The 15660-nt window shown below is 40.9% G+C and overlaps 1 protein-coding gene across 1 annotated transcript; it reads right to left on the bottom strand.

Moving 5' to 3' along the window:
• Positions 1-4000: 4000 nt before the first annotated feature.
• On the bottom strand, positions 4001-8099 carry CUNH20orf85 (chromosome unknown C20orf85 homolog). The gene is made up of 4 exons (XM_052684214.1): positions 7881-8099; positions 7393-7512; positions 6279-6377; positions 4001-4302 (listed from the first exon to the last, which is right to left on the bottom strand). Exons 1-4 carry the CDS (start codon positions 8097-8099, stop codon positions 4147-4149), a joined length of 594 nt encoding a protein of 197 aa, XP_052540174.1. The 3' UTR covers positions 4001-4146.
• Positions 8100-15660: the final 7561 nt, after the last annotated feature.

Raw genomic sequence — 15660 nt, 5'->3', positions numbered from 1 at the left:
AATAACAGTGTGATGGGATGTGAAAACCACAGGAGCCAGGAAGGAGGTAATAGGCTGTGAGCGGGCCTTATCTGTCTTGCTGCAATGACATTTAGGGTTTTGCATTTAGAAACCTAATGCAAGGAGTGACCTGGACTGGGCTTCGCGTGGGAGTAGAGGTTTGGGGCTGGTTGATAATGGCTGGTGTTTGGTGCTTTGTAGAATGTGCAAGAAACCACAAAGAATCCTTCACTGAAGGAAATGATACGTGTGACTGGGGAGCCTTATGTCTCCAAAAAGGAAAAAAAATATATAAAAAATAAAATTCAATATCCTTCCTTTTGAAAGGCAAGTGATCTCAGAATGAAACACAGGCTGCAGAGCGGCCAGCAGCAGGAACTGGGATGGTAACTTCTGTACAGACTTAGGAGCTGAGTGGTTATCTATGAGGACGGCTGGGGCTCTGTAGAAATGTCCCATGTAGAAGAGCAATTAGTTACTCTCTAAGTGGCCACTCTTTGCAGCAGCAAAATCAATTGGCTGTGACTGCAATTTGATTAGTGCTACTTACACAGAATCACCATTTCACTGTCATGTAATCAAAAATCTTCACTCCGATTCAAAATGCATTTTAAATAAATACGAGTCTTTCAACTTTGAGATCTCTGTAAAATATCTTGTATTAATTAAATTAGAAATAGCAAGAGCCAGTTGTGTGCCAGTCCTAAGAATGCAGAGAAGAATGCACTGTGAAGGAAAAGGGTTTTTTTTGCTACCCAGTGATGTGGCTGATGAAGCAAGCAAGCGCTTATGAGAAGGATAATTCTGATTTCATAGTTCTTCAACTTAAATACAATTGTAACTCAAGTCCCTACTATTATTTCATCACACATCTGCAGTCACAAAAGGTGCGTGGCTGATTTCATGTACTGCTGTTGCTTGTGTACAAAATACACAAGTATTTTTGCATAGAATTCTGAAAGCGTACTCTGCAGTTTCTCTTTAAAAGCAGCATGATAGCAAGGAACGAATTGAACTGAAAGTGCAGTCAGAAGACAAGATGGCTTCAGCTCTCTGAAAAATGTGAGTCAGCTAAGGAGGAATTGCTGTTTCACTTTGCCGGCGGGAGCCTCAGGCCACCAAAAGCATGATGAATGTCTACATTAAATGAAGCTTACTCTGGAGCACAGAAGACAAATAGCATCTCATTTTCAAATTTTGGTTAAAAATAATCCATGTAACATTTTATGCTTGTTTAGAAGCAGCTCTTTCTGCTCTGACTTGCATAGGAGCAGAGGCTTAGACGTTTGTACAGAATTACATTTCTCCCAACTTTTGCTGCATTTTTGAAGTGATTTAATTGTGTTATGAAGCCTTTCCCCCACGATGTGCACTGAATTTACTAACACCATCCCGACCTTGGAAATAGTGTGATATTTTACAGCATGCAGTGACATTTATGTGTGCAACTTGGCTCCAAAAAATAGGTTAATTTTCAGAAATGAGATGCCAGGTTTAAACCTTACAAGATGATTTAATAATCCTGTATCAGCAAGTTGGGCTCACGATGGAGGCAGTTGACTGGGCAGTACGTTGTCAGTTGCAAATCTAAAACCACTTCACACATTTTTTTAGGTATGAAAAGTCAAATTAAATGTGCTGGGAAAAGAAAGGTTTCTAGTTGGTGTATTCTTGAATACCAAAATCCTAAATGTATGGGTCAGCACTTCACAGATTTACCCTATAGGAAGTTAAAATTTTAGGCAATAATGTTTATCCATCCCCCAAATTATCTTTATCAAAGTATTTCTGGAAGTAAAAGCACTATAAATGATAGAAAGTATAGTAAAAAAAAGAAAAAGAAAAAAAACACCACTTAATTGTTCATATGGAGTCAATACTCAGACATTGGAAATAAGATTCAGAAATGTCCAACGATGGGTGGTGGACGAGGAGCTTATTTGAGCTTCCAAAATCAGTGACTCACACAGAGTTGGTTTTCACTTCATACAAACATCTACTGGATATCAGATGCCAGCTCTGGACCTGTAATGTAACATTTTAAAACTGTGGTTGTGAAGCTCCCCTTTCATTTTGCTGGAATCCATGTAATTTTATTGCTACCAAATTACATATTAATGTTACAATACTTGTTTATCTAAATCAAACAAGAATAAAAGGATCTGTGCGTGACCTTAAAAGCTGAGGAACCATGTTACGTATAGAGACACACACTTACATAAATACAGAAACATAGCAATGACAAGAAAGCACTTAAAATTGAAAAATGATGTAAAATATAATTATCTTGCTTTTTCATTGAACAGTTTAACATGTATACTTAGTAGCTAAAGTGCAATTTAGTTTAAATTTCCAGTGTGTGATTCCAAGTAATTCTTTATTCTGTTTTTTAAGGCTGCAGTAGTTCTGCTGCGCATTCTCATTCTTCGGTAATTTTTCCAAAGGATGTGATTCACTTCTCCATTATTTGTAAAGAATATGGAAAAAGTAAAACATAGTTATTTTGTGGGCACTTGGAACTGGATGTAAAAAAAGTAGGTGGGCTGTTGATCATTGTGAGTCATTTCTTGGGAAGAGGGAAAGAACAAACGCTGCTGACCTACTGCTATGAAAGCCAAGGGCTCAGTGCTGACTCAAGCACGAATTGATTGCTGCAGAAAACAGTGGAGATCTAGCAGCAGGATTACAGAGGAAAGCCTTTTCTCCCTAAGTAATGAGGACTACTAAGAATTGCCTGTATGGACTTCTTGGAGTCTGTTGTTTAACAGTTTTTCAATGTTATACATTAGTTAACTAGAACTAGAATCTGCAAACAACTGCTGCACCTAAATGAGGCTCCTTGTGAGTTTTCAGAAGTCCTGGCAAATCTGCAGGTGGGTGATGAAGTGCAAAGGCTGAGCCCTCCAACACTGAGATAGCTGCACCAATAGCTCCCATGGCAATCCCTTACTGTTAATGAACATGTGTGTAATGTAAAATGTAGTTCAGTTTGCAAGACTCCGTACAAGAGAACAAATTCTACAGATTTCAGAAACAACCTCTTGTATGTGAACAGGTATTCATGTGGTTTGCTGTTAACACGTTCCTCTCATCTCCATTTGCTTTGCTAAAAGGATAGCAAGAAGTGTTGAACAGCATCCAACATGTCCATTCTGAACCTAACACCTTGGATTCCTCATCGCTTACAGGAGGAACCAATTCACACAGCTTTATCTGAGAGTGCCAGGCAGGAGGGACCCAGTGCTGATTCCGATCCTCGCTCAGATATTTGATTGATTTAATGGCAGGTGACAGTATGGAAATGTATTTTATTTTCTCTCTCCATGCTGTGTCGTACTGTGCTGTGGTTGCTATGCTGCTGTGTTTGGTAAACAGGATACAGGTGAGATTCCACAGGCAGCCAAACCTCAGCGCTGTGCGACGAACCTTCCCACCAAAGAGGGAGTGTTTGATAAACTGAGGAGCGCCTGGCGGGTTATTCAAGAAGCTGCTGTGGTGTTCGTGTGTTTATTTTTGTTTCTACACAAATATTTCTGAAAATAGGCCTGCCATAAGCAGTGATTTGATAACACATTGTCTTTTTTATACAAAACGTGTTAAATGATGTATGAAGATGGATGTATTTAGAAATTTTCAGTGCAAGAAAATACTTGAAGGCCAATTTAGCTTCTCTCTCTCTCTTTTTTTTTTTAAATGAAGTTACTTAGACTTCAACAGTCTGTTTCTGAGTTCGTACCAGTCCTGATCGATATAAACATTGGTATAAAAAATCTGCAGCAACATAAATACTTGGTGGCATATTTTTGTTTTGAATCTTATGCTTAGAAACTTATATTCTGAACAACAAAAAACACTTTTGATACCAAAACTGCTTTTAGAAAGTGACTTTATTTTACTGAATGGCCTTTGTAAGCTTTACTTAAACCAATCAGGCAGCTCTACTGGAAACTAGGCAACCCAGAAGCAGTATTCACAGCATGAATGCTATAGGTGCCAAAAAATCTGCAGCAAGCGAAATGCTGCATCTTGGTGTTCACACATTGCCACAATGATTGTGGGTGCTTATACAGGCATTGAACAATCTACTGGTGAATGTTAACTTTGGAATGCAAGTGCTTCTATGTGCCCAGCTGCTGTTTCCTGCTGTCAGTCAGAGGGCTCGCGTGGCCAGCGCAGATCCTTGGAGAAGGCGCCTTTGCAGCTCTGGATTTGAAAGCAACGTTCAAGTTGCAGCTCTGGAACAGCTGATCTCCAGCCAATAAATCCCTGGGAAGTCCTTGGAACTGGAGGAGATGGATCCACCTAGAATAGAAGTAAAACGTGGAATTCAATGATTAAAAGGATTTTGATGGTAATTTCTGTCACGCAACATCTTCCTTTGTGCTCCACTGTGGGTGGAAATGAGAATGCATAAAAATAGTGAGTTTAAATGCATTCTGATTAATTAATATCCTGAATGCACACTGACATTTATGGAAGATTGCCTACTTGCATGCAAGTTTGATTTATAAAACAGGATGGTTCATAATATAAAAAGTCATTAGGGTAATTTAGGTCCCATTCTGTAGCAAGGCACAGGGGAAAAGGGAAGTTCAATGGACAAATTCCAGTGAAGTAACTAACTTTCATTTATGATTCTTTATAGAAGTCTTTTAGTGCCTTGACTGGTAGATATAACAGGAAATCAAAACTCAAAATTATCATTCAGTAATACATATTATACATTTTCTTCATGTACACAGTTTTGTTCAATATATTTCTAAGGGCTTTCCATTATTAGAAGGATTTATTCTTCAGCTTTAACAGTAATCTTTAAGCTACTTGCCTTCTCTAAACAGGAAAAACAGCACTTTATACTTGCTGCAGTGTTTTTGGTAGCAGTGCTGCCATGGAATAACAGTTCTGTGGCCAAATGCTAAAGATATTACTGACCAAGCTGGCTTCTATGTCCAGAAGTACTCATCCATTCCACTTTCTACTTTAAAAGATGGGTAAGCATCAAGTTAATCTGCAACTAATCTTGCTAAAAAGGAAACAAAGCAAAAGCCAGCAGCCTCTGTTCAGTGACTGCTGTGCTTGCTTTGGCTGAATCATCTCAGTTGGGCACTTACATGGTTTTATCATCTGGGGACTCAGTAGAGAAACACACAGTAAGAGAACAATGTTTCAGTTCTCTTGCCAGAGTTACTTCACTTTGTTCTTTGGCCAAGACTAGAAATGTTTGTGATATTTAGGTGGAGCAGTTCCTCCGAAAAGATAATTTTTATGGCCAGAAGTGCCACCCACCAAGCAGGATAATAAAGGAAATCACTTCCTACTTATGATCTGGGGGAAGGGACTATGAAGAAGCATGAATCCAGCCTAGAGAGAAGAACAGATACGGTCTGTTACTATAAAGGTGAACATGCAGAAAGACACATGACGGTGTAGGAAAGGCAAACCTGAGCCACTCAAATTGGATGCCTGGGACAAAACTGCGGAACAAGTAGCGCTAATGGCAGAAGGGCCGCCACTTGATTTCTGTCACTCTCAGCACTTGCTCTTTTATTCAGTTTAGTCTCAGTAGAAGTACTTGCTCACCTTATCTTACCACCCTTGGAATCCCTTGAAATTTAGTCTCTTTTGTTTCCCTAATCTTCTCAGAGCACACTACCCTTGCTTTTTGTTGGCACGTTCTGCCTCTCCTTCTACGAGTGGGTTCCTCTCCCCTTGTTGGTGATCTAGCTCTATGGTTATTCTATTTGGTGGTGGATTCGGACGCTGTGTATTTATAAATCAAACACGTTGACTCATTAGAACTCACTTCTCTCAGCTGATCTAATTTGTGCCACTAAAAGAACAGAGGCAGTGTCTCAGCCAAAAATAATGCTTGCACAAAGCTAGAAAAAATCTCCACATCTTGATCACTACTTAAAATTGAGAGAGGAGTCTATGCTAAGCCTTGAAGTAAGGTGTGTGCGTGTATATCTGAACAGTGACTGCTCTGGGCGTTCTTCTATAATAAACCATACAGCTGACTGCTGTGTTACTCGATGTCACAGAGAACGGGGACGTGCTTTAGGGAAACTGATTTCATACATAAAGCTCTGTGAACTAACAACCACATCCAAAGGGCAATTCCTTGTTTTAAATGAGTGCTTTTAAAGCATTGCTTGGGCCGCTAATACAATTTACTCTGACCTTTAGCTAGAGGCCCACCTCTACAAGTCAACTGGTTTTAGGGCTTGGGTGGTCTCTTCAGACAGGCTGTACTGCAATCTCAGAATCTAATTTCTAACCTTAATATATTTTTCCACAGGTGTCACAGGTCGAATCCGCAGATGCTCTGGAAGCTCTATCTTGGGCTTTGGTTTTTTTTTCTTTTCATCTTCAGTCAACTGAAATAAAAACGTCACCATTAAAAAAATGGGCTCTGATATCTATCCCATTAACCTGACTGTTGCATCTGTTCTCTCTGTTCTTTCCATTTAAAACACGAGCACATACTGTAGTGTTTTGGAAGTTTCTGTTGTGTACTTTTTTTCTTTTCCCCAGAAAGTGATATAAATTTGAATTTCAGGTGAAAGGCAAAATGCTGCTGAGTGATTCAACTCTCTTCATTGCACCAGATGTCCAGAAAGGGCTAGAATTATATCTTATGTACCTTCTATGACCACAAGGCAAAGACTAAGTTCACCAATAAGAACACATTGAGTTTGCCAGCTTTTCTGCTACCCATCTATCAGCACTGTGCAAAGGTGGTGTGAGTGGCAGACAGTGCTTGTCACGGATGGATGCTGAAGCTCAGAGGACAAAATGTTTCAGAGGTGCTGACGTAGATGCCTACAGCAATATTCCAACATCCTGCAATGGATGCAGTGCTTCCAGCTTCATGTAGGGTAAACGTACGGCTGCATTCAGGGCCTACACAGATCCTGCTCTTCAGCAATGAAAGATCATGATTCCAACCTAACGTTATGCGACGCTAGATTCTCATATCTAAACATTGGTGAGAATAGACACCTCTCCAAATATTTTAGTTCTCCGTAAATTTCTCCACTGAAATTTTAATTAGCTAGAACCTTTCCCCCTTGGTTTTTAATGTACCATATGGATAGACAAAGGGGAAATGTTTTCCTGTCAGTGTGCATCTCGTACTTGTTAGCACTGCTGGGAGCCGTGTTTCTCAGGAGAAATACATCAGGATGTGTGTGGCATATCAATTACCACTTGCTGCATTTCATTCAGAGGAAAGTCGGAACCCCGAGCCCACCTTTAAAGGTACTGCATTTGCAAACTGTGAACCTGGCTTAGTAAAGCACGCACAGCACTCCTCTGTGCGCTCACTGCTGTGTCTGCACAGCCTCGTGTGCCATCGTGCTCCACACCTCACCCAGCACCGTCCTGTTTTACCTCCTCAAGAGCTGTTTTCAAAAATCCCCATTTGTGAGACCATCTTCTTGCAGTTTCAAGCTCACTTTCAACGTATCGTTTCCTGAAATGGAGAAACGTGTGAGAAGACTCAGCTATATTCTAAAAGCATAAACCAACGAGCCCGATAAAAAGCACAGCAGAGTGTGAGCCTTCAGCCCTCTGCCTCCGAGCAGCACGGCTGTGCTGACAGCTCTCTGAGCGGAGGTGATGGGAGCTGTTTCCCACGGCTTGGAAAGGAGATGATGCACGTGAACGCAGCTCCTCGCAGGTGTCTGTGGTGACACCTGAAGCTCGAGCTCCGAGCTGCCCGCCTTCCCCTGCCCTCCCAAAGCTCTGTACCCTCGTGCCCGTGAAACGAAAGCACGAGCGAGCTCCTCCCGCCCCTGCTGAGCGGAGGGGGCAAAAGAGAAGGGCTCTGCGGGCCGCTACCAGCAGCTGTCCTCAGCCACGGCGCTGCGCGGCTCTGCCATTTCCCTGCCGGCCGCGCGCTGCGGCCGTTGCGGGGCAATGAGCGCGTGGCCGTGCGCGCGGTCGGGGCGCGGAGCGGCTCCGTTGTTTGCTCTCCAGAGAGAGCGGCGCTCCTCGAGCGACAGATGACCCGCGTTGTGCAGGCGAAGGGCTGCCAGCACCCGCCGCTTCCTAAGGAGAGCAGGGAGGTGGGCTGCTGTAGTTCGTTCTCCCATCATTTTCACTTATTTTCTGGACGCTACTCGCTAGGAATACACGTCAGAGCGGAGCAGGTGACAAGTGTTTCAGGGCAGGGGGCGTTTGCTGAGCTCCAGGCGGGGGGTGCAGCCCGGCGGAGCTCAGCGCTGCCGCCTCGCATTGCCGCCCCTGGGCAGAGCTGCGGCGCTTTATGGCCCTCCAATGAAAACCCCAACTGCGTGCAGTTTGTAACAAAGTTCACGTCGTTTTGGCGCTTTTTTTTTTTTTCTGTTTTTTTTTTTTCTTCTTTTTTTTCCTCCTCCTTCAGCTCCTTTAGAAATCTAAATTGAGGAATTCAGAATTTGCGCAGTGAAAGCGGCCCCTCTTGGCGCGAGGGCTTGAAGTAATTCCCCGCCCCTCCATGGAAGCTGGTTTGGACTGAGGCTGCAAATCGTTTTTCCCGCTGTTGGACGCTTATGGTCATTATAATATAAATGCAGACGCGTTCTGACCTTAGCCGGGTGGTTTATAGGTAGTGGGTTTGAATGCTTATTTGCTATTTGTTTCTTTACTGTCAAGCGAAGTATCTAAAAGTCTTAAATATTTGCACGTGAGAAGGCTGTAAATGTTTCCAGCTGTCATGTAGGTACGCCGAGAACTTCTATTTGAATTAGAGGGAAGGAAGGCACTCTGCAGCCCTAGAACAGCACTGATGCAGCTCTCTAAAAATCAAACTATCAACAAATGCAATATTTCACTTATGTGCCGTTTCTTGGTTCTCTGTTTGATAATTAGCCTGGCAATTAGATCAGCTGGGTCTGCTATCACACCCATAACTGCTTACTCATTGTCCTATTTAATTAACCCCTGCTGCTTAGTTACAGTTATCTCAGGAGCCCTCTTATTGCAGACTAGATGTTTTGTGTGAGACAAGTAACTTGTTAACAAAAGCAATCCAATTCATGTTAATATATATAATTATGTATCAGGGTTTATCCTGCAGTAGCATTTGTCAGGAGGGAATGAAACTTCATACTAATTTAGTGAAAATAGAGCCTAATAATGTTCTGTGTTTCTCTTTTGGTGCTTAACTGATGGTCTTTGAGAGGAGGGGGTGAGCCGTCAGCTGGAGCTGTCATTTGGTTCTTCTGAGCATGGGATGATATTAAAAAACTTGCAGTATAGGGAAGCAAAGTGAGATAGGGGTTAAATGAACTGTCAGCTGTACAAAAAGTTTTAAGGTCAAGTATCCATTGATATTTAGAGGTCATTTATGGAAAGTCTACAGCTTGTAGTTACGTACAGCAGTGTTTGTCAGCACGTCACAAATGAAGTAAATAATAGGTAGGTACATAGGTAGTTTAAGGTGCATGTTTGAACGTGGTCAAGTCTAAGTAGGAAACGAGATGATTTGACCCACGCTCTTCTGTGTGGTTCTACAAATGCTGCCAGCAGTATGAGACAGGACAGTGATGGAGGGCTGGGTGTTACTGCTGGGTCTGTTTACAACACTATAGCCTTGGAATGTTGTGTTGGTATGGGTAGAGGTGGTATTGCTCTCTGAAGTAATTAGAGAACCGAAGTGACTTAAACAGGCTCCTCGATAAGTGGAAATGAGGTCACTGATCTACTGTGTTTCACAGAACAGCTCCATGAATGGTTGTGTTTCTGCAATCAAAACAACGAACGGAATGGAGACAGTGGAGTGTGATGCATGAGCCAAGATGAGCAACCAAGGGTAGGTGGACCTTTTTATCACACGAGATGTTATATAAAGCAGTGATGGCTTTGCTTATGTCATTACTGGTCTTCAAAAGCAGTTAAGTTTTTCTGGGAATTTTGTATGCCTACACTGATGAAAATGTGAAAGCTTTTTATATTGGTTGTTCATGGAGAAATGTCCAAATTAGCATACAGTAGCTCTGCTAATCTTTGAAACTGCTTGGAAGGAGCAAACCTGTTCTCTTTCAGGCTCTAAGTGGGATTTTGCAAGTGTTGTTCATGAGCACCTCAACTTCCACTGAATGAACTGAGAGTGATTCTAGATCATATTTGTGCTCAGGTTCTGTGGGTGCAGGTATAAAGCTCCTTATGTTTGACAGTACACTAAAACAGCTGTTCTGTAATGTTCAGTTTTGGTTACAAGGCCAGCACTAAGTCATGGGCCTAATTCCAGCATTACATTATCAACTACACAGTTTTTATTGTGCCTACTATTCTTGCCAGTAGAGATAAGAATCCTCTGCTTCTCATCAGACTGGGGAGGAAAACATAAGAAAGAGGTTGTTGTTGTTGTTGCAGAGGGTATTTTGAATGTTTTTATGTTTTCTACTACATGAACTATAAGCATAAACTGCTACTGTATGGTATTCAGTGCAGAGTTGTAATTAGATCTAAATCCTTGATCTCTTTAATAAGAGCTCTGCATTGTTCATGTTGGAGTTACCAGGAAAAAGTACAGCTGAGCATCTTCTCTGAGAATCAAGAGATAAAGGCTATTGCTAGTTTACTATTTTACTACTCTGTGTGCATGTAAGGTAAGTGTAGGTAGAGGTTTGGGGATCAGCTAGCAGGACAGTTCCTGAGAAACTAATCTTGTTTCCCTTTGAGGAGGTCTTAGCACCTTAAGGACTCTCCCAGCTTTTGGTAGATTCAGGTGTGCAGTAACATGAAAGTGCTCAGAGATTCTTCAAACCCTGTCCTCCTCCTGTGCTGTTCTAACAGTGCACTTCATCATGAACTGCAGTAACTCTCACCATGAAAGCAACGACACAAATGATAAGGAAAGACTTTCTTTCCACTTTGTGAAACTTACGGAAGTTTAGAGTTGAGGAGTAGAAGTTTACAACTGCTGTTTTCTATCTGAGAAATTCAGTGCAATATAGGAACGTGTAGTGAAAAACACATTGTTAGTGATCTGAGGAGTTGTCTCAGGGCTGTGCCACTAGCTTGGAAGTGACCAGTAAGCGCCATGCGCTCCCAGCGTGGTGTGGCTGCTGCTGTACATCTGGCGGTTCCGTGGGGCAACTGTCAGTGTTCTGACTGGGCTGCTTGGCTGGAAGGTGCCAATAATCTATAAATAATCTGTGCAGATGTGAGGTAAGGAAACCCACAGTGCTGTATTGCAGCCTGTGTTCTATGGCTTTATTTGTTAAGGGCTGCACTTCTCACTATAAGCACTGCTGTCTTTGCATCCATCTGAAAACCTGAAAGGCGTTATTTTCCTTTGTGCTTACATGTTACCACTCCTCCTCTGAGGGGAAGCCTCTGAAGATGAAGATGGATGTTGAGGTGTATTTAAATCCATACATAAATCTATACTTATGCATTTGCATTGAAAATGTTTACCAAAAAATGTTGATTATTATTGGTAGTTCTGTACTTATTGCCCCATGTTGCTTTTTACAGCACTGAGTATGGAAGTCAAATAGAAGAGATCAGTGAAAGACTCCAGCTATTTTTACACTGTTTCTGGATAATACCTCAGATGTAGGCTGCTGAGTGGCAGACTGCTTTGTTAGGATGGCTGTGATTTCTTTTAAGTAAACTAAGTCCTATTGAGACCATGGACTCTGTCTTCACCCAAGAACAAAACCGAACCAACCAAACAAAAAAAGCCCCGAACAGCAATGAAACAATAATTAAAAATGCAACAAAAAAGAACCCTGCTGAAGTCCATCACATCAAGGAATATGTTAAGTAGAGTTCCTGGGTTACCATTTATTAGAGGAATCCGCGGTGTGCTGAGAATGATTGTATTTTGTAGCCAAATTTAGAATGGTCATGATCTTACGGCGGCTGTAGTTATCCCATGGCTTTTTGAGTGGTGTCTGGCATTTCTATTATCCCAATTTAAAATTGTTTTCTGTCTGTAAAATGTCACAGCTACAGCTTTTTGCAGGTTTCTGTGCTTGAGAGGTATGAGCAATCTTAACCGATTTAGATACTTGTCAATAATTTCTGTTAAATTTGGCTTTGTGAAGATCCATTGCTTTTGTTTGTGCTGTAGCTGTTGGAGTTTGATATATGTGCTTCCCAAAGTTATTTCTATGGTGCTGTGGAGGGTTTTTTACGCTGTCAAATTGTTGGACTTTTTGGCATCAAAATCCTTGGTTTGGTTACCTCTGAGTTCTGCTCGGGTTGCAGAGGACTTGCAGGATGCTGCCTGTTACAACTGAAAAGATCACAGATTATGACCACCACTGCTACCCTTCTCTGAGTGAACAGTTCTTGTAATGCCTATGTGCAACACATCCTGGAATTCTCCCCAGCTATGTGCTGGAGTACCTCAGCATAACGTCTGTTACAGTGAAGCAAAGAAGACAATTTAGAGTTCTGTTGCATTATATAAACTGAAATCAAACAGTTCACAGTCTTTGAAAGTGTTTTTTCTCTCAATAAGTGCGTGTTTCAAATCAGAAGAGTTGCCTTTTTTCTTTTTGCATGGAAAGCAGGGGGTCTGGGACATTTTAATAGCTTTCATATTCAACTCCGCAAATACATTATTGCAGCATAATAGTTTCTTTGCATGAGAATTGCTTAAATGATTCAAAATGGATTGAAAAATATATTTCAGGTTTTAATTTTATGCACAGAACATTAATGAGCAGTGCCCCTTAGAGACATACTGTCAGTTTAACATATTCACAATAATCTCAACACAGATGTTATTCCATTTAAATCCTTTTAGAGAGAAGAAACTAGCAATTTTTCCTTGGAGAACATCAGAAAATATATTATTGTTGAAATTGCATTTTGATCCCAGAGTGCTGTGTAAAATATCACTGCTAGGATGAATAAGTAGCACATTATTTCTGACGAAAAGCCTGTAAAACTTTTCTGAGCCTTCTGTAAATTGTACAAACAAGTGGAAATTCTGTTAGTGCCGTGCAGTTCTGTTTCCCTTGAGGATGACTGTAGGTGATGATGGCTGTGAGTGTCTCATTGTGTTCCAATTTAAGAGGATATTTGTTTTTAGTTCAGAATTCTCCATTTGCAGCTCTAACACGGTGAAGTTGTCTCTACCAGACGTACTCTATTGCTCTTTCTCTGAGCACGTGCGTTAGAATACCTGCTCTTATGTATTTAGATGAACTTTTTGTTGGTGTTGGAAGCATTCATAACGCGCTTTATGTTCTGCAATATGCCAGTGCTTGGTTTTTCTGCTTAATGTACTCACATTGTACTTTGTTCTCTTATATTTTGAAATATTATTTCTTGGGGTGACTCACAGCGATGGTTCTGCTATTTCCCCAGACTATCAAAGCCCATCCAGGACTGCACAAACACAAGAATAATTCTTCATTTTGATAATGGGGTGCATAACGTGTCACCAGTTGTTCTTTTCTGGGGGAGGAGCAGTTAGGATGGTGGGGTGGGAGCACAGTTGATCTGTTTCAGAATCAGAACTAGATGTAGCAGTTTTGGCCGAGGCAATGTTCCAACCCTTTGCTTGTGAAGGGGCTGCAGCTCCTGCAGCCATTTTGTGGAGCCTGGCAGCAGTGATAAAGTTTGCAGTTTAGAACGCATGAAGATCAGTGTTTCAAGGCCAAAAGCTCTTCTGTGAGCCTTGATGCAGAATGTTGCATGGGAGAAGGACTTGCTGAAACTTCAAGGCAGTGCAGTGGAATATTCTTTATGCAGCAGTGCTTATTTTGCATAAGCAGATAACTTGTGAAATAGCTGCTCCTTTCTCCTCTCTGCTGTTAAGAACGTTAGAGGAGAAACAGCTGTTAATCTGATGGTGCAAACTGGCTGCAGAACTGTAAGCAAACAAGAACATCTCATAGCATTTCTGAGTGCAACCGCTGAGTTTAAATAAAGTATCTCTTATTTAAAGTTGAAAATGAACAAGATTCCACTTCAAATTTAAAGATAATTCACATAATGCTCCCACTAAATTTTTTAAACTACTAATGCATTTTTTATTGATTGAAGTTGTAAATGTAAAATTTTGACATGCACTTAAATATTAATGGAAACTCTTAGACACAGAAGTAAAAAATTGCTCTGTGATTTTTAAAGACCAAAGAATCTGGTAATTTCCCTCTTGTAGCTGGTTGATTGCGATGTGTTTTAATGATGTTAAGTATCATTTGCTTTGGGCTCACAAAATTACAGCAGTGGATAAATTTGCTTCTGTTGGTGCTTTGGATCTTTTGTTTACATGAATTTTAACTGTATCCCTGATAAGATTTGTGCAGCTTAGTCAGATGTGAAATCCACTAAGTGTAATTTAGTGACCATCATTGAAAAGATCATCATCTTTTTCAAAAAATATGGCTGATATTAATGCCTGGAATGCTCTGTGCCCGGAGAATGAATTCAGTTTCTCAGCATAACACAAAGGAAAAGGAATGCACTCTGCAGCAATCTGGGTTGTTTGTTTTTTATAGTAGCTGTGGGAGGTCACGGGATTTAAAATATTTACACTGTCATACTTCTGAAATGCAGAGATCCCAGACATACTTGGTTGCATTCAGAAGACTCAATATTTAGACACATGCTCTATAAGTAATGTTGCCATAGTGAAGAATGATTGTACAGTGACTGTGGTAGAAAAACTAATGCATAAATCAATTTAGTATTGATAGTGGGGGAAACCAGGGTGGTGGTACTGAATTTAGGGTAGGATTTTGCTGCTTTTTTAGCTCTAAGTAATGTTTTTCTTTATACATTTGTGTAAGTCTTTATTGTTACCAATAATTTTATTCAAGGTTTGGCAACTTTCTTTGGTCAGATTTGCAGCTCCTTATGTAAACTGTTCCTGGAGCACAATGTGAATGGGTTCTTTTCTATAAGGATAATGACTGCCTGGGCAGGTGCTGCAACAAGACAGAAGCAGCAAAAAGGTAAATGATGAAGCATCTTCATGAAACAATAAGCTTTGGTTTCATAGCTGTTTGAGTAATCCAGGTTATGAAATGCAATTTAACACATGCACCCCAAATAGAGGAAAGCAGCTTTATTTTCAGTAACAAGTTAAATAGAACCCACTCATGCAGGATTTCACATTCAAGTAATTGTGGAGGAGGGGGAATTACAAGAACAGAAAGAAAGTTTACTCTTCCTCTTCATAATGAAAGCAAATGTGTTTTTCTCCAGAATCTGCCAAGCCTGTGTTTTAATGATTTAACAGATGGAGTTGGCACATGTGAACCTGGAAGATGCATCTGTCTGATTTTTCCAGTCTGAGGATTTTTTAACTGCATTAATAGCACACACAGACGATGGTAAAATATCACCTCCCCAGGCTGCTTTGCTCTCCTAACACATAATGTCTTTTAAGAAAAAAACGTGATAGGAGAGTGGGGTGAGGAAGAGGCCAAAGAAATGAGGTTTTGCAAAGTTTAATATCTTCTGTCTTTGCTACGCCAGGCTTTTAAACCTCTCACTTTGATGAATTTTGTGTGTGTGCCGTGGGGAAATGGAAATTCTGCTCTGGCACCCTTATCTGTGGTATCAGTTCAGTTAATTACTTTCTCTAAATAAGAGTCCTAATACCCTTTTGTTTATTTTAGGGTGTATTTCTTAACACTCATCCAGCCTTTCTGCTGAAATGAAAGGTGTGGCTACCTGTCTAAAAAGCCTGGAGGCTATGGA

Source organism: Tympanuchus pallidicinctus, unplaced genomic scaffold (genome assembly GCF_026119805.1).
Source record: "Tympanuchus pallidicinctus isolate F22 unplaced genomic scaffold, pur_lepc_1.0 scaffold20, whole genome shotgun sequence".
Classification (NCBI taxonomy): Eukaryota; Metazoa; Chordata; class Aves; order Galliformes; family Phasianidae; genus Tympanuchus; species Tympanuchus pallidicinctus.
This window is presented reverse-complemented; position numbering and strand designations above follow the sequence as displayed.

Bases quoted from the DNA above. Each gene is read 5' to 3' on its own strand.
- CUNH20orf85 (XM_052684214.1), bottom strand. From the start codon at position 8,099: ATGATGGGAGAACGAACTACAGCAGCCCACCTCCCTGCTCTCCTTAGG. The intron at 6,378-7,392 runs GTAAAACAGGAC...TTTTTATTTCAG, and splicing joins TGAAAACAGCTCTTGAGGAG to TTGACTGAAGATGAAAAGAA. The intron at 4,303-6,278 runs GTTAGAAATTAG...CTTCTATTCTAG, and splicing joins CTGTGGAAAAATATATTAAG to GTGGATCCATCTCCTCCAGT.